This window comes from Hyperoodon ampullatus (assembly GCF_949752795.1).
Source record: "Hyperoodon ampullatus genome assembly, chromosome: 11".
In the NCBI taxonomy this organism is placed as follows: Eukaryota; Metazoa; Chordata; class Mammalia; order Artiodactyla; family Ziphiidae; genus Hyperoodon; species Hyperoodon ampullatus.
In genome coordinates this window covers 22,667,974-22,695,298 of record NC_136924.1, presented here as the reverse complement: position 1 = coordinate 22,695,298, position 27,325 = coordinate 22,667,974, and the positions used below count along the sequence as shown (strand labels likewise).

At 38.4% G+C, this 27,325-nt stretch overlaps 1 protein-coding gene across 5 annotated transcripts in view; it reads right to left on the bottom strand.

The window, feature by feature from the left end:
* APAF1 (apoptotic peptidase activating factor 1) overlaps nt 1-27,325 on the bottom strand; it is a gene marked incomplete at both ends in the record, with an annotated part of 88,151 nt that overhangs the window by 5,160 nt on the left and 55,666 nt on the right. For 4 of the 5 annotated variants that reach the window (XM_079714575.1, XM_079714577.1, XM_079714576.1 and 1 more), the window contains 7 exons: nt 2,147-2,272; nt 3,921-4,046; nt 4,361-4,480; nt 16,715-16,840; nt 18,507-18,623; nt 20,652-20,771; nt 25,474-25,599. The exons of the other annotated variant lie outside the window; for it this stretch is intronic. In XM_079714575.1, coding sequence (XP_079570701.1) covers nt 2,147-2,272; nt 3,921-4,046; nt 4,361-4,480; nt 16,715-16,840; nt 18,507-18,623; nt 20,652-20,771; nt 25,474-25,599 — 861 coding nt within the window. The remainder of the gene's footprint in view (nt 1-2,146; nt 2,273-3,920; nt 4,047-4,360; nt 4,481-16,714; nt 16,841-18,506; nt 18,624-20,651; nt 20,772-25,473; nt 25,600-27,325) is intronic. 5 annotated transcript variants of the gene reach the window in all.

Below are 27,325 nucleotides of genomic sequence, written 5' to 3'. Positions count from 1 at the left end.
ATTTTTCTTAAAAATATGATTACAATTCAGTGATACCTTAGGAATTTTTTTAGATTACATTCCCTCCTGTGCAAATTTTTAAAAACTACTAATTATAATTAAAATGCATTACTTACAATATTTATCATTAACTATACTCCAAAAAATATAACAAAAGGACTTAGAGTGACTGATTAGAATACTGTGATTCTTTCACTGAATAAAAGGAGTATGGGGCCTCCCTGGTGGCTCACTGGTTAAGAATCCGCCTGCCAATGCAAGGGACAGGGGTTTGAGCCCTGGTTCAGGAAGATCCCACATGCAGTGGAGCAACTAAGCCCGTGCACCACAACTACTGAACCTGCGCTCTAGAGCCCGCAAGCCACAACTATTGAGCCTGCGCTCTAGAGCCCGCAAGCCACAACTACTGAGCCTGCGCTCTAGAGCCCGCGAGCCACAACTACTGAAGCCCACACGCCTAGAGCCTGTGCCCTGCAATGAGAGAGGCCACTGCAATGAGAAGCCTGCGCACCTCAATGAAGAGTAGCCCCCGCTCGCCGCAACTAGAGAAAGCCCACATGCAGCAACGAAGACCCAACGCAGCCAAAAATTTTAAAAATTCAAAAAAAAAAGAGTATGATGGGAGAAGCAAGGAATAAACAAAAAAAGGCCTAACAAATAAACTACCTCAAAAGAACAAAGAATTCTAGTTCAGGATCTACCACTAAGAATATTGACAGACACTATTCAAACACCTAAAGTACATATATTTTAAAGAGTAAGTCCCAGTAAGGTTTTTAATATATATATATATATGTATTTTTTATATTTTATATGTATAAAATAAACAAGCAAGCAAGCGTATACACATACATTCACTAAGATTAGTTTACTAAGCTCTTAAAAACAACCCAATTATAGATACTAAAATTTTCATTTATTTCCAGTGATACTTAATATATGAGCAGTACTCTAATTTTTCAAAGAAATTGTACATCAAAATAAGAAAAACAGAGGCATAAGTAGCAAAAGAAAATAATCAAAATCATCATTTGTAAATGTCCCCCTGGGAAATCCAAGGGATTCAAATGGAAAAACTGATTAGAAAGAATTCAGTAAGACAGCTAGATAGAAGATATATATATATATAAAACATTAACAGCTTTCCTATATTTTGAAAAATCAAGTAGAAAAACAGAAAATTTTTTTAATGTACTAAAGAAAAAATTTTAAATAATCCTTATTTAAAGAGACAATTTTTACCTTTAGGGGTTTCTGGAAAATGAAACACTGCCTCATAACCAGTAAAGGAGCCCTTTCATCCAGAGGTGAGAACTCAGAGCAAAATGAATGTTCCCAAAGCAGTCCTGCCTCTTCAGCTGGCATGGCATTTATGAGAATGGTATACGGAAGGTTGGTTACTTAGTCCTCAAGCAAGAGAATCTTAATTTTCCTGGAAAGCCTATCTGATAATGCCCCTATTCCTGCATAATGCATACTGTCTCATTCTTCTGCATTATATACCTACCTATTCCTTGAATTTTAATTCCTGCTTTGTAAAAAACGAACAAAATAACATACAAAAAACAAGACTCTCCTGATTATACCAGTTGCCAAAGCAGCCACCCCCAATGCCCAAACTTTTTCCATCAACTGCCCAATCCTTCTAACACAACCAGAGGCAGACAATCCCACGAGGACGGCAATAGGCTCCACTCTAAATGTTGACTATCTAATGGATATAGTGCTAAAGAAACCTTTCAGTGCAGAAAACAGCAGAATTGCAATTCATTTATAATCTAGACAACAATTTACAAAAATTATTTTCCTCACATTCTGCCACTAAAAACAATCTTTGGTTCAGGTCCAAGAATTAAGATGAATCATTCTCAAGCTAACAGCACAGAACCAACTGCAAATAGCTAGGGCATCTGCCTCCTCACATACTTGGGAAATGCTTCACTTTAACTCTAAAATGAATTCTTTTCTGCAGTGAAGTGCAGCTGTGAACACAACGTGCATAAGAAACAGAACAAAGAATTCCTCATCCAACCAGAACCCTGGGGCCTGTGCTTCCCTGTCACATTAACAAAGGCCCCAGATATGGTACAGAGGGCTAGCCAAAGCTATAAGGAGAGCAGTGCTTTCATGTCAGCAAACACCCTACCCTGATTTCTCCGTTGTCATCTCCAGTTGCCAACAGGGTACTGTCCACAGAGAAGGCAGAGCAGCGCACGCAGCCTTTGTGGCCTCTCAATTCATGTAGAGGGGAAAGGAGTTCAAAACTCCAAATCTGGAAGGCAATTCAGATTGTTTAGGAATAGTAAATACACTCGAAATAAGCATCTATAAACCCTGCCTCAAATGCTAGTTAGCCATAAATTCAATCATATGAAGTTCTAACATTCAACAGTTCGTAAACTTTCATGAGAGGCCCAAATGCCAACTAGCAACCTGGTTCATTTTTCAGAGTTTCCCTTTAATTACTCAAGTAAACTTAAGCTCAAGGATCAAAGTCACAGCTTCCTTAACTTTAGACTTAGAAGGAAGAATAGCAAAGCAGCCTATGGAGTACAGCAGACTTGAGTGGAGTCCTGGCTCCACTATTTACTAGTTCCTTGGCCTAGGACAACCCACATAAGCTTCTCTGGCTTCAGTTTCTTTATCTGTATGATGGAGACAATAGCACCTATAGAGTGAAAATTAAATGAGATAATGGAGACTGAAATTCCTAGCAAAGGGCCTAACGTATGGCGAGAGTACTTTAAAGGTTAGTCCCTATACCATCCTACTATCTTAGCAGCCAAATGCTGGCCTTTTCCTTCCAATATTCTCCGTGGTGGTTCTGTCATCACCATTTAACAAGCTTGTACTGAAAATGTGTTCCAGGCACTGTGAGCAAAGAACTAGTGGTGCAAAGATAACTGGATTCAGTCCCTGTCCTTGAAAAGTTTCTAGTTTAATCATGAATGTTTGAGCGAACAGTGGTATGAAGTAAATTAACATGAGTAATATGTAATAGGAACACTGAGGGTGGAGCAGCTAATCCTGCCTGAGGGCCAGGAAAGGGTTCACTGAAGGACTGACCTTAAATCTAGGTCTAGAAGAATGAGTCATAATGCTTCCAGGTTAAAAAGGATACAAGGTTGTATCAAGTGAAAGTTAACAGTGCACACAAAAAGATGGAAGTAGAAGTAGTCTGGCACAGAGGGAACAATGTAGCAGAAAGAGATGGTGATGGGCTAAGGAGTTGAGCTTATAAACCATCAGGTCACAGAGGAGTTTCAACAGGGAACTCGGGCAGCAGTAGGGAAGATAAACCAGAGGAAGTACAGACCACTGGCAGGTCCACCAATAAAAAAGGAGAGCCTGGTCTTAAGGCTGGGGACAAGGAAGAGAACAAGGATCCAGGAGACACTGAGGAGTAATCAATAGAGCACAAAAGACAGCAGAGTCCCAGGCAACTCCAGTGTTTACAGGTTGGAAAGACGGGTAGATAATGATGCCATTAACAAAGATGGAGAAAAAAGAAGAGAATGGAGAACGGAGTATTCAATGTCCCCAACCAGGGAGCATCATTTCACTGGAATGTGATTTTTAGAAGCAATGATTTACATCAATTACAAAAAAGTTTACTGTGGGTGTACAATTAAATGTAAATCTCTTTTCAATGCTTTTTATTGCCTAAAATATTCAGTAGACATTGCCTTTGATTACTAACAGACAAAAGTTATCAGTAAGGGAGAAATCAAAAATCCTCAATGTCATTCACTTCATCTATTTGACACAAACTAAATGTCAATGGGCATCCTCCAAAAATTCACAAAATGAGACAGACATGTAGACAGAAACTTATTATTCTGTTTTACACATTAGTTGGACTCATAATACATAACAAATACCAAGGTCTTATGCATGTACCTTTCAACTGACTGGCCTACCTTTGCAGTCTTGTCAGCAGAGGTAGAAGAATACTTGGTTGCATCAGGAGAAATATCACAAGAAAGAACTGTATCCTGATGACAGACAAAGTCTTTTTCTATTCTTCCAGTAATAATATTCCATACCTTCAAAGAAAAACTCATAAGTTGACAATTAAGAACATTTCGTATTACTGAGCATAAACAGCCAGAAGACATCCTATAAACCAAGAGCTTTAGCACATTGGTTGTTCTGACCTCTTTAAGTGCCTTTTAGTACAAATGCTCATAAACACACAGCAGATGTAGATGACTGCAGTAAACAGAAAACAGGCACTTCTATTTTAGAAATTTAAAAATTTAAGTATTTACATATCAGCCACCTGCTTTTGGCTGTCATGATATAATCAATGCGATCAATATTAGAATATTTTTTACAAGAAATGTGTGCTTCAAATTACCTTCACTGTTCCATCAAATGACCAGGAAAGCAGTCTTGAATTTTTCAAGAGTCTAAAGTCTTTCACAGTTTCCTGATGGGCTTGCAGAAAGACATATTCCTCTGATTGCCAATTCCATACCTGAATATCAGAGAAATAAGTCTGCTATAACTCTTTCCCCATAATATCCCATTAGAGAGGTGGAGGTGTATCACTCGCTTGTCTAAAGTCTTTCATCCTCATGGCGGCACTTCAGTAAAATAAAGAAGAGAACCAAATAAGAATATGGTATCCCCATTTTACAGACAAAGAGAAAAGCTGGGGTTAATTAACTTGACTATGGGCAAAATAAAATATTTTTCCTCCTAAATAAAGTCTGTTTTCTTCAGTTGCTTGGAGAGTTAATTACACCAGAAGATAGAGAAAAGTCACAATATGTTCATGAGCTCACCATCTGATTAAATTTTCCAAAGAGAATTATCCCAATTACATATTCACAGATTTCTAAACTTCACAAGTTAGGCCAAGTGTCCAGATTCTGGCTCCACTGAAGCTACTGAATCCTACTGGCCCTATTGCCTGGGAAGGTCAGTTGACCAGAGCAGCTTCAAACCAGGCTGTGGAATTTCTGGGCTTCAGAGATCTTACCTAGCCCCTAATGCAATCCTCAGAATGACAAAAGTGATATAGTACGTTATTTTTCACATGGCACTCCAGGAAGAACTCTTCAGATACAAAAGAGAAGAGATTGCAATGCTGGAGACAATGCGTTCCAAGTAGGCTTGAGAAATGAGCTGGAACTATCATTCACAAACTGAGAAGGGCACTTCAAAGAGAATGAATGCTAGAGTTAAAGCACAGGAGCAGGAAAATGTGGAAAGATAGAAGGTACCTGTTCATAGTTCAATCTGACTGGAACAGGATACGTAGAAGGAAAAGTAGGGGGAAAAGTTTAGAAAGATATTCAAAGAAACAGCCCAGAGAGCCTGAAGCTAGACTTCTGAGCTGTGGGCAATCAGGGAGTCTCCCACAGAATCTTCTTCTATTTTTTAATATTAGGAATAAAAAGATAATGAAAAAGCGGCCACCATCTCAGGTATGCACATTAGTAGTATTCTGGGTCTCCTTTTTGACTGGTGAAGGTTAAACAGTAGAAATGCCTTTAAGGCTTTTCTTACTGGGCTTAGGCAAAACTGTAAAAGAAATTACACCTCTCTTACCCCCTTTCTTTACTCCTCTGTCCTCCACATTTAGCAATCACCCTCCCAGCCCCACCGAGCCCTGGCTCTCAGATATCTCCATCTTTTCTGTCTGAGTGTTCATTCACAGAAGCAGGGTATCTTGTATGAGAGCAAGGAACCTTAGAAGAGGAGCTGGAAGTGAGAGTAGTTCTAAAGAGGATGAACTGGGAATTTCAGTATTTTAAGAGCGCAATAAGATATGCTGAGGTAGGGGGAAGAAACAGAAGCTTTCTGGCTCCCCAAATCATATCAGGAAAAAAGGCATCCTGTGTGACTAAACATAAAATACCCTGGACCGCTACCACTAGGAACCTTCTGGCTCCCTCCTCCTACTTTCTGGGCTTTACTGGACTAGAGGATCAGGGGCTATTATTAACAGCTCTTCCTGGTTGACTGGCACTGCCATTCCCAGCTGTGTCTGATTCAATGTTCATTCCTGACTGAGGTTCTTACTGCTACCCTCCACACATCAAGAAGTCAGAGAGCCTTCCTGAGCAGATATAACAAAGAATTCGACAATCACTGAGGGGAAATGAAGACTAGCCTTAGCAGCTTTTGTTGCAGATGCTTTCTGATAAGGCAATGATGACATGGATGCCTTTTTTGTTGACCTCAAACATACTGTGCTAGTTGAATCACCTTATATAATAGCTAAACTTCCACCAGCATTATCAGTCACATGTATAAAGGTTGAATTTGGGTATGTCTCTACAATTAGCTCTAATTTTTGCAATGTATGTACACTGGAATTTTTTCAGCTATATAAATTTAAATTTTAAAAAATGCTAAAGAATCTTTTTACACTTGTAAGAATCAATATATTCTCATTCATTCTCAGGTAAACACAGCTACTACTTGGGCTTTATTTACATCAAGGTAAAAGATCAAAAACTACCAAAACAGACCTCAACTTTCACAACTCTAGGTGCTATAATCAAGAGAGCTGATTCTTCAAATTTTGGCAATAACTTTAGTTGAGCTTGACAAAGATTTACCAAACCCCTACTACATTCCAGGCACTGGGATACAAAGATGATTAAAATAAACCTCCAAAATGGTAACTATGTGAGGGGTTTGCAGATTTGTTAATTAACTTGATTGTGGTAATTATTTCACAATGTGTACATATATCAAATCATCACATTATATGTCTTAAACATAATACTATTTTGCCAATTATACCTCAGTAAAGCTGGGGGGGAAAAAAAACAAAACTCCAATTAATTATTTATTAAAACATTAAAAAAACCTATGAAACAAAAACCCAACCAGTCAATTCTTGGAAATACCTACCAAGAATTTTGTTGCATGAATGTACATGCATTAAAACATTTTAAATGTAAAATGTATTCTGAGTAGAGCAGAAAAAGAGGATGAAACACAACTCATTTCTACAAATAATCTAACTTGGATCCTAAAAATATTCCTAGAAATTATTTCTCCCTCTGGCTGAGAATATCTGATCTTCAAGGAGGTCATAAAACCTGTGAATTTAGCTGCTGACAGAAAGACTATACTGTATACAATGTCTCAGCAGAATTTCATCAGATGTAGCTTAGTTTTACACATTTCAAAGCCATCTAGAGAGGAAGAAAGGTGAATATTACACTGAGTTTCAGAGCTAATACACTAGTACCATGGGAGCCTATAATAAGTAAGTTTCTATACTAAAGGCAAATTTCATTCCAATCATATAGGACTCATAGAGACATAACATAAAAAGATTTTTTCCAAAATAGTTTTTAACAGTGTAGCTAAATATTGCCACTGTAGGAAATATATACATATGTATAAAATAAGAGAATACATACTAACTCCTGTTTGAACATATGTATTTATCTCCTTCTCCTTCACTTCTAAAACCCCACTAAAATGACAAAGTCAAGAATGAGAAAGAAGGTAACAACAAAACATTGGAGGCTGTATAGCAGGAGAATGGTAACTGGCTTTGCAGAACCAAGAAAACAGAATCTTAAAAGCATTAGAAAGACAAAAGCAACAAAACTGACACTACAGAACTCTCAAAATGCTCAGAAACTGAGGTCACAAAGTACATCCAGAGGTGGGAATGAGGGTGGGGCTAAAAACAGATGTATCAGGAGTTGTGGGAAGATGGCAGTGATGCAGGCATCTCCTTGAAGCCTCCATAAGAGTAGACAAAGCAACTAAAATAGCAAATCCAAAAATGCACAGACAATATCAACAAGACCAATATCAACAAGACTTAATATCAACATGTTAAGTGACACAGTATCCCCAAAAACCACAAGATACAAGTAAATGGGGACAAACTGAGAGCTGCAAGACTTGCACAGTAACAGCATCTGTATGGGTAGAAGCAGAGGGAAGCATAATGAGTCTGACAAACCTAAAAACAGGAGAATCCCAAAAGAGCCAAGTACCATTCACCGAAAAGTGCAAAGGACCAACAGGGAACAGCAGTAGAAACTGAGTGCAAGACAGATTGTACTGTGTGGCACAGTCTGGAAGGGCTAAAGCAGTCTAGACACTATGAACTCTCAAAAGTAACCGGGACAATCCTACAATGAGGAGAAACGGTTGAGAATAGAATCTAAAGTAAGAAAAACAAGGATGATGGCAGCAAAGGAAGGGGAAGGTCTCCATAAAAATGAGGGAAGGGGATAGAACAAAGGGATCTCATCAGCACAATGCCAGATTTTTAACACTTCATGAAAACAACAGAAGATGGAACTGCAGAGCTGTAAAGAAAGAAATGTTGTCCTTCCCAAACCCTTCAAAAAGTTCAGGAAAACTAATTTCCTGTAAAAGGAAAAGAATCACTATTGAATCCCAAACAATGTTATTATGAGGAAAAAAAAAGAATAAAGTGCAGAATAATACTGCTAAAACAAACCAGAAAGAAGAATCTCTGGATTAAAGGACACCAGCACAACTGAGGGTAGGATAGCAATTTTGAGAACAGGGGGATCAGTGAAGGTTTACACACTAAACGCTGAGACATTATACGATCCACACCCCCCTTCCCACTCTCTTCCCCCACTTAGCTCTAAGAACTTGTCTGCCAGGTTTATAACCTCCAGGAGAAGACCAGAGATTCCTCTCTAGGAATCTGACAAGACCAAGACAAAGACCTAAAGACACTGACAACAAAGTTTCCCCATCCAGATCACCTTTCAGAGGAGGTCTCAGTCAATACACAGAGCTCCCAGTCAGCCTTTTAGTATCCATCTCTGGGTGATGAATGATCACCACACAGCTGAGGAAGGCCTTTAAAATAAGAGGCCAAAACAACCAAATAGAAAAAAAAAAAAAATTGGAGGGAAGAGCAACTATGCAGGAAAATTAGATTTTGAGGGAAAAAATATATGTAATGTATATGATATAATTTATACGTTATTTATATACCCATCTATCCTCAGAGAAGATATTTCATCTACAAAACAAGAACACATGCTCTACAAAAAAACAAACAATAGAAAGGACTCTCCAGCATTAAAAATATAATGGTAGAAATGAAAAACTCAATGAAAGGGTTGGAAGATAAAGCCGAGGAAAACTCCCAGAAAATAGAGTATGGTACAGAAAGATGAAACATAGAAAAAGAAAACTAGATGATCAGTCCAGGAGATCCAATATCTGAATAAGGGTTGTTAACAGAAAAAGGAAGCATATGGAGAGCGCGGGGAGCAGGAGTGAATCAAAGAAATAATTCAAGTAAACTTCTGTGAATTGAAAAACATAAGTTTCCAAACTGAGAAGGGATAGTGAAAGTTAAAAACAATGGATGGGGGGGCTTCCCTGGTGGCGCAGTGGTTGAGAGTCTGCCTGCTGATGCAGGGGACACGGGTTCGTGCCCCGGTCCGGGAGGATCCCACATGCCGCGGAGCACCTGGGACCGTGAGCCATGGCCGCTGAGCCTGCGCGTCCGGAGCCTGTGCTCCGCAATGGGAGGGGCCACAACGGTGAGAGGCCCGCGTACTGCAAAAAAAAAAAAAAAAAAAAAAAAAAAAAAAAAAAAAAAAAAAAACAATGGATGAAACAAACACACAAAGGCACATCATCATGAAATTTCAAAATTCTGGGGACAAAGAGAAGATCCTAAAATCTTCCAGAGAGAAAGATTAGGAATCAAAATGGCTTCAGACTTCTCAACATGAGCTTTGAAACTTAGAAAAAAAAATAAAACAATGTCTTCAAGGATTTAGGGTAAAATAATTTCCAACTATTACCAGAGGTAGACTTTTCCTAAATTGCACTAAGGCAGAAAAGGCATTCATAGTACACTTGGTCTACTTAGTCATAACAATGACACTAATGACCTAAACAAAATTTTGTTGTGATTGTGTCGGGATGACAGGGATCGACAAAAGGGTGTGTGCATATGTTGGAGGTAGGACAGGTGGGAGGAAAAAAAGAGCTAAATTTTCATCTTAATATAAGGAATTAAGTAGATAAACCCTCAAACCTAAAAAATCAAGAATTAGCACTATAAGCATGCAATATAGGGTCATGAAGGTAAATATCAAAAGAAATGTCTAAAAGCTAAAAGTGGTGCTTTAAGAGAAAGAGAAATGGGGGAATCTATTTTTTATAATAAAAGTATGTGCACTGGAACTTTGATAAAGAACGTACACACACACAAGTGCTTCCTCACAGAGGGGTTGGAGCTGTGGCACACGCAGCCCTGGGTAGCCCCTTCTCTGCCACCTCCTTCTCTTCCTGAGGGCTCCCCACTCCTCTTGCCCTCCGACGCTGCCCAGATAACACTGAAGAAAACCTCTGTGCATAAATATTTCTCCATACTTGATTACTTTCTTAAGATAGGAATAAAAATGTTCAGTCAAAAGCCACGTGGCTAACAGGGTCTTGGTGCTCCGGCCGGGTGTCAGGCCTGTGCCTCTGAGGTGGGAGACCCGAGCTCAGGATATTGGTCCACCAGAGACCTCCCGGCTCCACGTAATATCAAATGGCAAAAGCTCTCTCAGAGATCTCCATCTCAACACTAAGACCCAGCTCCACTCAACAACGCGCAAGCCACAAAAAACTAGCAAGACAGGAAAACAACCCCACCCATTAGCAGAGAGGCTGCCTAAAACCATAATAAGGTGACAGACACCCCAAAACACACCACTGGACACGGTCCTGCCCACCAGAAAGACAAGATCCAGCCTCATCCACCAGAACACAGGCACCAGTCCCCTCCACCAGGAAGCCTACACAACCCAATGAACCAACCACAGACACTGGGGACAGACACCCAAAACAACAGGAACTATGAACATGCAGCCAGCGAAAAGGAGATCCCAAACACAGTAAGTTAAGTAAAATAAGAAGACAGAGAAACACACAGCAGATGAAGGAGCAAGGTAAAAACCCACCAGACCAAACAAATGTAGAGGAAATAGGCAGTCTACCTGAAAAAGAATTCAGAGTAATGATAGTAAAGATGATCCAAAATCTTGGAAATTGAATGGAGAAAATATAAGAAATGTTTAACAAGGACCTATAAAAACTAAAGAGCAAACAAACAATGATGAACAACACAATAAATGAAATTAAAAATTCTCTAGAAGGAATCAATAGCAGAATAACTGAGGCAGAAGAATGGATAAGTGACCTGGAAGATAAAATAGTGGACATAACTACCACAGAGCAGAATAAAGAAAAAAGAATGAAAAGAATTGAGGACAGTCTCAGAGACCTCTGGGAAAACATTAAATGCACCAACATTCGAATTACAGGGGACCCAGAAGAAGAAGAGAAAAAGAAAGGGACTGAGAAAATATTTGAAGAGATTATAGTTGAAAACTTTCCTAATATGGGAAAGGAAATAGACAATCAAGTCTAGGAAGCACAGACAGTCCCATACAGGATAAATCCAAGGAGAAACATGGCAAGACACATATTAATCAAACTATCAAAAATTAAATACAAAGAAAAAACATTAAAAACAGCAAGGAAAAAACAACAAATAACATACAAGGGAATCCCCATAAGGTTAACAGCTGATCTTTCAGCAGAAACTCTGCAAGCCAGAAGGGAGAGGCAGGACATATTTAAAGTGATGAAAGGGAAAAACCTACAACCAAGATTACTCTACCCAGGAAGTATCTCATTCAGATTCGATGGAGAAATTAAAACCTTTACAGACAAGCAAAAGCTAAGAGAATTCAGCACCACCAAACCAGCTTTACAACAAACGCTAAGGAACTTCTCTAGGCAGGAAGCATAAGAGAAGGAAAAGACCTACAATAACAAACCCAAAACAATTAAGAAAATGGTAACAGGAACATACATATTGATAATTACCTTAAATATAAATGGATTAAATGCTCCAACCAAAAGACAGAGACTGGCTGAATGGATACAAAAACAAAACCTGTATATATGCTATCTACAAGAGACCCACTTCAGACCTACGGACACATACAGACTGAAAGTGAGAGAAAAAGATATTCCATGCAAATGGAAATCAGAATAAACCTGGAATAGCAATTCTCATATCACACAAAATAGGCCTTAAAATAAAGACTATTACAAGAGACAAAGAAGGACACTACATAATGATCAAGGGATCAATCCAAGAAGAAGATATAACAACTGTAAATATTTATGCACCCAACATAGGAGCACCTCAGTACATAAGGCAAATACTAACAGTCATAAAAGGGGAAATCAACAGTAACACAATCATAGTAGGAGACTTTAACACCCCAATTTCACCAATGGACAGATCATTCAAAGTGAAAATAAATAAGGAAACACAAGCTTTAAATGATACATTAAACAAGATGGACTTAACTGATATTTATAGGACATTCCATCCAAAAACAAGAGAATACACTTTCCTCTCAAGTGCTCACGGAACATTCTCCGAGACAGATCATATCTTGGGTCACAAATCAAGCCTTAGTAAATTTAAGAAAACTGAAATTGTATCAATATCTTCTCCAACCACAACACTATGAGACTAGATATCAATTACAGGAAAAAATCTGTAAAAAATACAAACACATGGAGGCTAAACAATACACTACGTAATAATCAAGAGATTACAAAAGAAATCAAAGAGGAAATCAAAAAATACCTATAAACAAATGACAATGAAAACACGACGACCCAAAACCTATGGGATGTAGCAAAAGCAGTTCTAAGAGGGAAGTTTATAGCAATACAATCCTACCTCAAGAAACAAGAAATATCTCAAATAAACAACCTAACCTTACACCTAAAGCAATTCAAGAAAGAAGAACAAAAAAACCCCAAAGTTAGCAGAAGGAAAGAAATCATAAAGATCAGATCAGAAATAAATGAAAAAGAAATGAAGGAAACAATAGCAAAGATCAATAAAACTCAAAGCTGGTTCTTTGACAACATACACAAAATTGATAAACCATTAGCCAGACTCATCAAGAAAAAAAGAGAGAAGACTCAAATCAACAGAATTAGAAATGAAAAAGGAGAAGTAACAACTGACACTGAAGAAATACAAAAGATCATGAGAGATTACTACAAGGAACTATATGTCAATAGAATGGACAACCTGGAAGAAATGGACAAATTCTTAGAAAAGCACAACCTTCTGAGATGGAAACAGGAAGAAATAGGAAATATAAACAGACCAATCACAAGCACTGAAATTGAAACTGTGATTAAAAATCTTCCAACAGGGCCTCCCTGGTGGCGCAGTGGTTGAAAGTCCGCCTGCCGATGCAGGGGATACGGGTTCGTGCCCCGGTCTGGGAGGATCCCATATGCCGCGGAGCAGCTGGGCCCGTGAGCCATGGCTGCTGAGCCTGCGCATCCGGAGCCTGTGCTCCGCAACGGGAGAGGCCACAACAGTGAGAGGCCCGCGTACCACAAAAAAAGAAAAAAAAAATCTTACAACAAACAAAAGTCCAGGACCAGATGGCTTTACAGGCGAATTCTATCAAACATTTAGAGAAGAGCTAACACCTATCCTTCTCAAACTCTTCCAAAATATAGCAGAGGGTGGAACACTCCCAAACTCATTCTATGAGGCCACCATCACCCTGATACCAAAACCAGACAAAGATGTCATAAAAAAAGAAAAATACAGGCCAATGTCACTGACGAACATAGATGCAAAAATCCTCAACAAAATACTAGCACACAGAATCCAACAGCACATTAAAAGGATCATACACCATGATCAAGTGGGGTTTATCCCAGGAATACAAGGATTCTTCAATATATGCATATGAATCAATGTGATAAAACATATTAACAAATTGAAGGAGAAAAACCATATGATCATCTCAATAGATGCAGAAAAAGCTTTTAACAGAATACAACACCCATTTATGATAAAACCCCTCTAGAAAGTAGGCATAGAGGGAACTTACCTCAACATAATAAAGGCCATATATGACAAACCGACAGCCAATATCGTTCTCAATGGTGAAAAACTGAAACCATTTCCACTAAGATCAGGAACAAGACAAGGTTGTCCACTCTCACCACTATTATTCAACATAGTTTTGGAAGTTTTAGCCACAGCAATCAGAGAAGAAAAAGAAATAAAAGGAATCCAAATTGGAAAAGAAGAAGTAAAGCTGTCACTGTTTGCAGATGACATGATACTATACATAGAGAATCCTAAAGATGCTACCAGAAAACTACTAGAGCTAATCAATCAATTTGGTAAAGTTGCAGGATACAAAATTAATGCACAAAAATCTCTTGCATTCCTATATACTAATGATGAAAACTCTGAAAGAGAAATTAAGGAAACATTCCCATTTACCACTGCAACAAAAAGAATAAAATACCTAGGAATAAACCTACCAAAGGAGACAAAAGACTTGTATGCAGAAAACTGTAAGACACTGATGAAAGAAATTAAAGATGATACAAACAGATGGAGAGATATACCATGTTCCTGGATTGGAAGAATCAATGTTGTGAAAATGACTATACTACCCAAAGCAATTTACAGATTCAATGCTATCCCTATCAAACTACCACTGGCATTTTTCACAGAACTAGAACAAAAAATTTCACAATTTGTATGGAAACACAGAAGACCCCGAATAGCCAAAGCAATCTTGAGGAAGAAAAACGGAGCTGGAGGAATCAGGCTCACAGACTTCAGACTATACTACAAAGCCACAGTAATCAAGACAGTATGGTACTGGCACAAAAACAGAAATATAGATCAACGCAACAGGATAGAAAGCCCAGAGATAAACCCACACACATATGGTCACCTTATTTTTGATAAAGGAGGCAAGAATATACAATGGAGAAAAAACAGCCTCCTCAATAAGTGGTGCTGGGCAAACTGGACAGATACATGTAAAAGAATAAAATTAGAACACTCCCTAACATCATACACAAAAATAAACTCAAAATGTACTAAAGACCTCAATGTAAGGCCAGACACTATAAAACTCTTAGAGGAAAACATAGGCAGAACATTCTATGACATAAATCACAGCAAGATCCTTTTTGACCCACATCCTAGAGAAACGGAAATAAAAGCAAAAATAAACAAATGGGACCTAGTGAAACTTAAAAGCTTTTGCACAGCAAAGGAAACCATAAACAAGACGAAAAGACAACCCTCAGAATGGAAGAAAATATTTGCAAACAAAGCAACTGACAAAGGATTAATCTCCCAAATTTACAAGCAGCTCATGCAGCTCAATATCAAAAGAACAAACAACCCAATCCAAAAATGGGCAGAAGACCTAAATAGACATTTCTCCAAAGAAGATATACAGATTGCCAGCAAACACATAAAAGGATGCTCAACGTCATTAATCATTAGAGAAATGCAAATCAAAACTACAATGAGCTATCACCTCACACCAGTCTGAATGGCCATCATCAAAAAATCTACAAATAATAAATGCTGGAGAGGGTATGGAGAAAATGGAACCCTCTTGCACTGTTGGTGGGAATGTAAACTAATACAGCCACTATGGAGAACAGTATGGAGGTTCCTTAAAAAACTAAAAATAGAACTACCATACGACCCAGCAATCCCACTACTGGGCATATACCCTGAAAAAACAATAATTCAAAAAGAGTCATGTACCACAATGTTCACTGCAGCTCTATTTACAATAGCCAGGACATGGAAGCAACCTAAGTGTCCATCTACAGATGAATGGATAAAGAAGACATGGCATATATATATACAATGGAATATTACTCAGCCATAAAAAGAAACCAAACTGAGTTATTTGTAGTGAGGTGGAAGGACCTAGAGTCTGTCATACAGAGTGAAGTAAGTCAGAAAGAGAAAAACAAATACCATATACTAACACATACATATGGAATCTCAAAAAAAAAGGTTCTGAAGAACCTAGGGGCAGGACAGGAATAAAGATGCAGACGTACAGGATGGACTTGAGGACACGGGGAGGGGGAGGGGTAAGCTGTGACGAAGTGAGAGAGTGGCATGGACTTATATATGCTACCAAATGTAAAATAGATAGCTAGTGGGAAGCAGCCACGTAGCACAGGGAGATCAGCTCGGTGCTTTGTGACCACCTAGAGGGCTGGGATAGGGAGGGTGGGAGGCAGGGAGACGCAAGAGGGAAGAGATATGGGAACATATGTATATGTATAACTGATTCACTTTGTTATAAAGCAGAAACTAACACACCATTGTAAAAGAATTATACCTCAATAAAGATGTTAAAAAAATTAAAAAATAAAGAACATACAGTAGGCTTAAGGCCTCTAGAGCCACAATCCTTTGTTATGGTAAACTATTCTTTTTTCACAGGATTTTATCCCTGTAATAAACATCTTACTATTAAAGAAAGAATGAAATTATTTCAATTAGATTTTACTACTGTAAAGTAAAATAGAAATTACATAAATGTGGCAAAAAGTATATTTATTGATTCAAATCCAAATACAAAGGCAGGTGGGAGAATTCAAATGAATCCTTGATTTTCAAAATAAACAATCTCCCACTAGAGGGTTCTGAGTCAAACTGCCGGCCTCACTCACAGAAAAATACGGGTTTTATTTATGCCCATGTGCATAATCTAAAGGGAAGCCCAAAATAATCTGATCTGAAAGTTTAAAATACATATCAGATTTGAGGCATAATCAAAGTGTTCCTTCATTAGAGTCAGCATTATGTATGTTAGAAGTTCAACCTCCCTCTCACCTGAATTGCAGAGTCATCAGAGCTTGAGATAAGAGTCTTTGCATCAGCTGTGAACTGGATGTGCCGTACAGTGTTCTTGTGCCCAATCCTGGATTGGAAGATTCTGTTGTTTAGGAGTTCTAAAATCTTCAAAGTAAAAAACCAGAGAAAATTAATACAAAGGAATTCAGCAACACCCAGGCATTACAACCCCAAAATATAAAATCGAATCTAGACTACAGAAGGGTATAGAATTTCCATCTCAGTGCTTTCAGTTTAACTAAAGATACACAAATGAATGGCACAAATACAGACATGCACATCTATGCACACACACACATACACACCCTAAAATAAAACATTCACTGGAATGACCAGATGGCAGTAGGAACCAGTGGTCCTTCTTGAGTATTCAACTACCCAATTCATCAAACAAGTAGCAGTCTGAGCTCAGCCACCAAAAAGAAAATGACATTTAAGATGGATGAGAAGAAAGAAAAAAATCCTGGATGAGAGATAAGGCAAGCTCTTTATAAAACAACACAGAGACAATGCAAGATAAAGGATGATGAGGGAGACAGGTAAAGGAAAAGAGCATATGAGCAGGCTGGGAGGCAGTACACTGAGGAGACTTGAAAGGGCTAAAGATTAATATGCCAAATACAGAGAATAAGAAAGTAGAAAAGAACTCAAAAAATAACAACTATGCCAAAAAGGCTTTCAAATAAACTCACACCAAAAAAAGTAAGTATGTACTAAGTAAGCACTAGGGATGTAATGTACAACACGATAAATATAATTAACACTGCTGTATACTCTACATGAAAGTTATTAAGAGAGTAAATCCTAAGTGTTCTCATCAAAAGGAAAAATATTTTTCTGTTTCTTTGATTTTGTGTCTACGTGAGATGGTGGATGTTCACTAAACTTACTGTGATAACCATTTCATGATGTAAGTCAAATAATTATGCTGTATACCTTAAACTTATACAGTGCTGTATGTCAATTATATCTCAATAAAGCTGAAAGGTAAAAAAAACTCCTCTTTGTGGGGCAATATGGACTGGAGAATATTTGTGTAATTCCTTACGACAATGAATCCAAAGTAAAATAAATGTGGCTAGTGGCATAATTAATAAATTAAGAAACAATTCCAAAAAGCTCAGGTGAGAAAAGGAGGCAATATTCTTTGAAAAACTATTATGTAGCTAGAGAAAATGTGCTTTTGTGATGAATTTCACTTGTGATGAAATCACTTTTTTCCAAAATGATTTTTATTATACTGTCTTTTTTTCCTTACAAGCTGATTTCATTTTTATTTATTTGATCTTATTTGATCAATTAAGGATTTCAGGTGGTAAACTGGTATACTTCTAATACCAAAAGTAGAACAGCGAGGACTGGTGAAATAGGTAAACATAAGGCACCTGCACTGGTATTCCCGATGAACCTGATCAGAACCAACATGGAAACAACTTACACCCCTAAACGGCCAAGTTTCTAAGAAGAGAAAAAATGCTTTTTGCATAGTTAGCTAAATCTCTGACAGCGTTTGATATATTTGGAGAACAGCAAGACAACTGGGCAGAGAACAAGGAACACAAAAAGACAAAAAGTATGAGAAAGAATAGTAAAAGCAATATGAAAAATATACAACCAATAGGATTGTAAGATTATTTTTAATCTAACAGAGGAACGACTAATTATCATAGAAAGATTTATTTAGTATATAAGTCTACAACGCCAGGTGTATCATTAATTTTAAACAAAAACTATGCTCCACAGAATGCCTCTGCAGAAGAGAACTGAATACCCAAATGGCTCCATCTTCGCCTCCAAATGCAAGGTACTGAAGATGTGGACTTAAGCAACAGCAACTCACTTGAGCTTCAGTCAGATAATCAATCTGACCTGTGTTTCCATTAATGAGCTAATGAAAAATAAGTCACAATCAGGTATTAGACTGTAAGAGCAGTTTTTGTTCTTTAGAACAGAGACTTCAACTGAAAAAAATAAAATGAATATAACCAACAAGAGCTCCCAGGGGGAACAACAAAACCCTATTCTATTCTCAGCAGCTGCATTTAGCACTTCACACTTCCGTTTCATTTCACTTTCGTGGTTCATATACATTTTCGTAAAATAAAACAAGCTTTAAAAGGTTTAAAAAGCAGCTGCTGTGCCCACCACCTGAGACACATCTGATTTGCAATCCCACAGCTAGCTCCACACTGTTTCCCATTTCTTCACAAAGCTCATTTTAATAGGGCTATCGTTTATTAAAATACACTTCCCTGATATTTTTCAAGGGGTTTGGTGAAACAGGACTGAGACAGACATTACATAAAAAGACAAATTAAAATTAAAATGGGTTTTATATCCTCCAAATTACCAAACAGTGTAAATTAAGATTTTTTTCCCCTTTTTCTTTTGGGAGGAGGAGGCATTGGAGAACAACCCTTAGCACAATTTGGGTTGTAATGCATAGACTAAGAGTACCAAGTTTCATAACCTGTACCAAAACTAATGATTATTCTTTAAAATCCCACTAATAAAAATACCTTATCACTCAACTAAAACATGTGACCTGGGGAAATATTTCTCAATCTTAACTAACTGTCAGATCTATCTCTCTAACTACAATTACAACCTAAAAGTCTTGAATTATTTTTCAATATGAAATAAGCAGTCACCTTCGTTTCAGGTACAAAGATTATAGGGTCAATCAATCAAGATAGCTTTTCCTTTACAATATTTTACCCGGCATGTTCTGATCGATTAGACATTCAAAATGAAGACTGAATTACTAAAAGGTGAATATCTTCTTTCCCTCAAAAATCAATTTCCATACTTTTTTAAGTAGTGACTAAAAAATGTATGTTCACTTAAATGGAACTATTACTTGTCAGTTTAATTGTCCTCTAAACTCTCCCACAGTCAATGACATAGAATAAAATACTTTTATAGTCAGATGACTTCTTGAAGTCTCAGTTATGACAACTATTAAAGAAAGGTTGCACAAATCTAATAAAGGTAATATAAGCATTGAACTTGACAAGAAAACTGTAGTGGAAAAAAACCCAAGTGGAAGAATCAGTCTGCTAAAAATCAGTAATGAGGAAATCACATTCAATTCCACACCCCAATTCATCCCAGAAATACAGGGCATTAGGAGCTCCTCATCGACACATTAAGGACAATAGTAAAGCTTGTAAAATACAAAACAAGCCATATTTAGAGGTGTCTCACAGCTTGACTCTGACCCTCACAGCAGACGAGAAGAAATTACCACACGCCATAGACAGTTTATTCCCAGATCTCTGCTTCCTGAGTTTGGATTTCACCTTGACTCTATAAAGCAGCTTACAGATTTTTGAAAATGAAAAGGACCTTACAGGTGAAGAAAGTGAGGTTCAGAGAAGTGATGCTATTTACTCAACATCACAGAACTGGCTGACGATAAAAGCTTGAACTTGTACCTTGGTCTCCTCAGTGAACAGTCACTATTCCCTCTACTACATCAAGCTGAGCTTTGCAGCTTTAGAACTTGTTAAGCTCCATCCTACCCTGTCAGTCTGTCTCAAGCTCTTGCTACATCTCACACCTTCCATGTGCGTGCTCCCTCTATTTCTCTCTTCTCTTCTCTATTCCATTTCTCTCTTCACTCTAGTTCCATTCCATTATTTCATCTCATTCTCTCACATGTTCTTGCTCCCTGTCTTCCAGTTACTAACAGGAGAGGAATGAGGTAAAGCAAGGTATCACCTTGTTTAATTCTAAATACTAGCATATGTGAGCCTCAGCTCAAGACCCACATATTTATAAAACTGATACCTACTGATCATCTGTTAGATACTATACAATTACGCATGATCAAGTCCAAAAACAAACAAGAAAAATTTTGAATTGAGAGTTCAATCAAAACACTTTTTCCAACTATTTTCTAAAAAATACTCACTTGCAGACGTTTTATATCATCAACTGCAAGAACCATCACTTCATTTTCTTGAAACACAACATCTATTTCTTGCTTTAACACTATAGCAGAGTTCTCACATACTTTCTTTGTCTCCCAAAGCTGATTAAGAAATTAAAATACTAAAGTAAGATAACTGCATTCTCTGAAATAATGCAAAGACAAGTCTTAATCTTAAAAACAATATACAATCATACTTCACTCTCCAAATGCCTATAATGCTAGAAATTTTCAATTAGATTATAATTCAACAATAAAAATTTATTAATTACATAGTATAGGAAGAAGCAGTTATTATTAAGAGTAATGAATGCTAGAATCAAAATGCCTTAGTATGAATTCTAGTTCTACTGAAAGTTGTGACTTTGGGCAGATTACTTAACCTGGTGCTGCTCAAAAATAAGGACCTCTTGCTGTTTCTCACTGTTTGATACCAAGATAAGGAGCAAATCCGCTATATCACTGAATACACTGTTAACAGTATGCTTATGATACAGTTGATTTTTTTAAACAAGACTTTCTTGATGAAGGAAGCAGTGCATTGATTTACATTCTGGCTCAACCTTGAGACTGGCAGTTTAAACAGCACTGACTTAAGCTTTCTGTGACTGTTTCCTCAGCTGCAAAACAGGATTGCTATGAGAATTAGCAAATTAACACAGGCACAGTACTTTGCCCAATGTCTGGCATACAGTAAATACTAAACAAATTTTAGCTAAACACAAATTTGTACAAGACACTGTATTAGATGCTACAGGGACAAACCAGGGTCTCTGGCCTCAAAGAGCTTATAATTTAAGATGTGTGAACAAGTCTGAGGGGCAGTGAAGCATTAGTGGTAAAGAGTTTTAAAATAACTCTGTGCTGGGAGATCAGCTCTGTGCTTTGTGACCACCTAGAGGGGTGGGATAGGGAGGCGGGGGAGATGCAAGAGGGAGGGGATATGGGGATATATGTATACATATAGCTGATTCACTTTGTTATACAGCAGAAACTAACACACCACTGTAAAGCAACTACACTCCAATAAAGATGTTAAAAAACAAAAATAACTCTGTGCTTAAATTCTAGGCACAATTTGATAAGTACCATAAGAAAATGACACACAGTCACATAGCATTAAAGGAGAAAGACATTCCTCCAAATGGAATACTAGGAAAGGCTTCACTGAAAGCTTGAGGGGACTTGTAGGTTAGGATTTCGACAAGGAGAGATACAGAGAAGTGGGTTATTCCAAACATAAGAAAACACATAGGGCTCCCCTGGTGGCACAGTTGTTGGGAATCTGCCTGCCAATGCAGGGGACACGGATTCGAGCCCTGGTCTGGGAGGATCCCATATGCCGTGGAGCAACTGGGCCCATGTGCCACAGCTGCTGAGCCTGCGCTCCGGAGCCCGCAAGCCACAGCTTCTGAAGCCCGAGCACCTGGAGCCCGTGCTCTGCAACAAAAGAAGCCACCGCAATGAGAAGCCCGTGCACTGCAACAAAGAGCAGCCCCCGCTCACCACAACTAGAGAAAGCCCCTGCACAGTAACAAAGACCCAACGCAGCCAAAAATAAATAAATAAAATAAATATTTTTTAAATACCTTTAAAAAAAAAAAGAAAATACATAAGCAAAAGTACAGAAGCAGGGAAGTACGGGGTGTTTGGGGAAATGTGAGCAATTCAGTGTAGGTTACCTGTAGGAATAAAACAGAAGACAGACTGGTACAGAATAGGCTGTACTGTAGAGAAATTTAATGGCAGACTTTGGAGTACGTATTTGTTGGGTTGGCCAAAACGTTCATTCAGTTTTTTCCGTAAGACGGCTCTAGTAGCACTTAGTTGTCTTTAACTTCATTCGAAACAATTTTATTAGACTATATGTGACAACTGCCATATCAGCATGCATTTTTTAAAAAAGACATCAAAATTGGTGAATTTTTGTGTAGCTATTTTAATACTGAAGATGGAAGAAAAAAGCAACACTTTGGGCATATTATGCTTTATCATTTCAAAAAAGGTAAAAACGCAACTGAGGGCTTCCCTGGTGGCACAGTGGTTGAGAATCTACCTGCCAATGCAGGGGACACAGGTTCAAGCCCTTGTCCGGGAAGATCCCACATGCTGCAGAGCAACTAAGCCCGTGCACCACAACTACTGAACCTGTGCTCTAGAGCCTGCGAGCCACAACTACTGAGCCCACGTGCCACAACTACTGAAGCCCACGTGCCTAGAGCCCATGCTCCGCAACAAGAGAAGCCACCACAATGAGAAGCCCGCGCACCACAACGAAGAGTAGCCCCCACTCGCCACAATTAGAGAAAGCCCGTGCACAGCAATGAAGACCTAACACAGCCAAAAATAAATAAATTAAATAAATTTATTTTTAAAAAAAGAACGTAACCGAAACGCAAAAGAAAAGATTTGTGCAGTGTATGGAGAAGGTGCTATGACAGACCAAACATGTCAAAAATGGTTTGCGAAGTTTCGTGTTGGAGATTTCTTGCGGGATGATGCTCCACGGTCAGGTAGACCAGTTGAAGTTGATAACAATCAAATCGAGATATTAATTGACAACAATCAATGTTATACCATGCGGGAGATAGCCAACATACTCAAAATATCCAAATCAAGTGTTGAAAATCACCTGCACCAGCTTGAATATGTTCACTGGTTTAATGTTTGGGTTCCACATAAGTGAAAAAAACCTTCTTGATCATATTTCCACATGCAATTCTCTATTGAAATGTTCCGTTTGGGACAAAGTGAGAGAGTAGCATTGACATATATACACTACCAAATGTAAAATAGATAGCTAGTGGGAAGCAGCTGCATCGCACGGGGAGATCAGCTCTGTGCTTTGTGACCACCTAGAGCGGTGGGATAGGGTGGGTGGGAGGGAGCTGCAAGAGGGAGGGGATATGGGGATATATGTATACTTTTAGCTGATTCACTTTGTTATACAGCCGAAACTAACACAACATTGTAAAGCAATTATACTCCAATAAAGATGTTAATTAATTAATTAATAAAACAAATTGTGACAGGCGATGAAAAGTGGATACTGTACAATAATGTGAAACGGAAGAGATCGTGGGGCAAATGAAGTGAACCGCCAACAACCACACCAAAGGCTGGTCTTCATCCAAAGAAGGTGATGTTGTGTATATGGTGGGATTGGAAGGGAGTTCTCTATTATGAGCTCCTTCCAGAAAACCAAACGATTAATTCCAAGAATTACTGCTCCCAATTAGACCAAATCAAAGCAGCACTCAGGCTTCCCTGGTGGCACAGTGGTTGAGAGTCCGCCTGCCGATGCAGGGGACGTGGGTTCGTGCCCCAGTCCGGGAAGATCCCACATGCCGCAGAGTGGCTGGGCCCGTGAGCCATGGCCTCTGGGCCTGCGCGTCCAGAGCCAGTGGTCCGCAACGGGAGAGACCACAACAGTGAGAGGCCCGCATACGGCAAAAAAAAAAAAAAGCAGCACTCGACGAAAAGTGTCCAGACTTAGTCAAGAGAAAACGCATAATCTTCCATCAGGATAATGCAAGACCACATGTTTCTTTGATGACCAGGCAAACACTGTTACAACCTGGCTGGGAAGTTCTGATTCATCTGCCGTATTCACCAGATGTTGCACCTTCGGATTTCCATTTACTTAGGTCTTTACAAAATTCTCTTAATGGAAAAAATTTCAATTCCCTGGAAGACTGTAAAAGGCACCTAGAACAGTTCTCTGCTCAAAAAGATTAAAAGTTTTGGGAAGATGCAATTATGAAGTTGCCTGAAAAAATGGCAGAAGGTAGTGGAACGAAAGGGTGAATAAGTTGTTCAGCAAAGTTCTTGGTGAAAACGAAAAATGTGTCTTATTTTTACTCAAAAACCGAAGGCACTTTTTGGCCAACCCAATACTTTGGTAGACAAGGGAGCTACTATCTGTTTTTGAGCAAAAATGACATGACTGGGGGCTTCCCTGGCGGTCTAGGGGTTAAGACTCTGCGTTTCCACTGCAGGGGGCACGGGTTTGATCCCTGGTTAGGGAACTAAGATCCTACAAGTCACTTGGCCAAAAAAAAAAGAAAAGAAAATTACATGACTGTATTGTACATGAGGAATATACCTTGCAAGCAGCATGTAAAAAACCAAGAAAGAAAAGACTTGTAGCAGAGGCTAATACAAGAAAAGCAACAACTAATGAGCACCTAAACTTGAAATGGAAAAGTAGAAATAAATGATAGAAAATGGAAAGGTATCAATAGAATCCATTAGAATTGGCAAGTAATTGGATGTGGGAATTCAAGGTAATAGAAAGAGTCAAAAGTTACTCTGAGGGGCTTCCCTGGTGGCGCAGTGGTTGAGAGTCCGCCTGCCGATGCAGGGGACACAGGTTTGTGCCCCGGTCCGGGAAGATCCCACATGCCGCGAAGCGGCTGGGCCCGTGAGCCATGGCCGCTGAGCCTGCGTGTCCGGAGCCTGTGCTCCGCAACGGGAGAGGCCACAACAGTGAGAGGCCCGCGTACCGCAAAAAAAAAAAAAAAAAAAAAAAGTTACTCTGAGGACCCAAATGTAATATATTTAAATTAACCAAAATACAGTTTAATCATTGGACTTCTCCAGCACCTGGACCATGGTAACACTCAATGAACATGTACTGAATGAATGAGACTACTATAGTTCACATAATAGCTCTTTTCAAGGATAAATATGAAACCGGCAGTTTCCTGTTTTACTTCCCTCAATACTGCCCATCAATTTCTTAACTAGGAGATTTAGCTTACCATCATTAAATGTCTAAAATGAAAATCTCAATATATCTCACCCTGATTGTCTGGTCATCAGAAGACGTCAAAAATGATGATCCATCAGGAGAAAACATCACACAATGGACCCAACTTAAATGTCCTCTACAATCAGCTACTTTTAAACATGAGTCCATATTCCACAACTACAGAATAAACACAACAAATAGGAAATCACATTCATAAGCATTTTGAATACATCAAGAATACTAAAAATAGCAAGAATGATCCAGCAATTCCACTTCCATGAATATAGCCCAAAAATACATTAGCAAAAATACAAAATAACTTGTGTCGATTATTCACTGCATTGTTATTTTTAACAGCAAAAAACTGGAAACAACTCAAATGACCATCAATAGGGAACTAACTGAATAAACTGCATTAATCACAAAATGGGATAATACGCAATCTTAAGAAAGTAATGAGAAAAACACCCTGATAATGACTAGTCTCTGGGTTACGTTGTTTACATCAAAAAAGCAAAGAATGGTATACACATTTCTGCAGAAGGGTATATATGTTTCTCTCTCTCTCTCTCTCTCTCTCTCCCTCTATATATATATATATATGCAAGCTATACTAAATGAGATAAAAAACAAATATGTGACTCTAGAGATGGATACAGATGTGATATACATATAGATGGATATATAAGGCTATTTATTATACATATAGATATCTGTTTATACATGCAAAAAGAAACATTAGGATGTTAAGACAAAAACGGTTACCTTCAGAAGGTAGGGAGGGAGAGTGGCAGGGAAGGGATAGGAATGAAAGTCAGACTTCCCTGAATAAAATTTATTATAAAGCTTTGATTTGGAGTCATACAAACGTTTTATCCATTTTTTAAAAATCAATCTAAAACAATAATAGGATGAACATAAGTGGTTTCCATACTTTACTTTCCACTGTCATCTAATCCTCATTTCAAATGACTGCAAAACCCTAAAACCAATGAATGTACTAACTGTACATGTATATACTTCTGTTATTCATGCTTATTACAAATTGTGAATGTCTATCACTAGCCTGGCTGTATTTTGTCCTGAGTTCTGCTGCAAATTACTCAAATGTATTCCAGTCTAATGTATCATATGTGCCTGAGTTCCTCTCATTATATTCTGAATTACAGACCTACTTTATGATTTCAGAACTAGCATGGACAAAACAAGTACTTCATCACATGCCCAGTAGTTTTCAATCAGTGAGTTCTATGGTTACCAATTCGTTATGTGAAATTTTCTCTGCCTTATCTCTGGAGTCCAATCTGGGACATACAGAGCTAAAGGCCAGAAATGAAAGTGGTTCCACAACTGAAAAATCTCCCTTGAAAATCCTTCTTTCTCTTCCCTTCTTGCTCTCTCTCATCATTTCTTTGTCACTCACAGCCTCCAAAACTAAGTCCCTATATTTCAAGAAGAAAGACAATGTTTCCAGGAGATTTTTAAGAATAGCAAGGGGTAAGGATTTTAGAAGTGACAGGGAGGCCGAAAGAAGGGTTGCTCTTCCACTCCTCCTAAAATCCAGACAAAACCCAGGAAGTGGACATTTCCAACCACGCCTACCTTGAGGATCTACGGGTAAGGTGTGAGATCTCCTAGTAGCTCTGAATCTTTCAAGGCCTCTGCTGAAGAGAACACTGCCCACAGCACCTACTCTCTCCCATTGTTGCAAACAGGACTGGAGCTCGTTCACACTCACTGCCTCTGCTTCCAGTGGGAAGTTCTCACAGGGAAGTTATTCAGTGTTAGTTGCACTGCTGTACTCAGAATTAAGAGGAGCTTACAGAGCTTATCCACTCACTCTCATCTTGTCTGTATCTCCATGCTGAAGGGCTATAGAGCTCAGCCACTCTCCAGCCATACC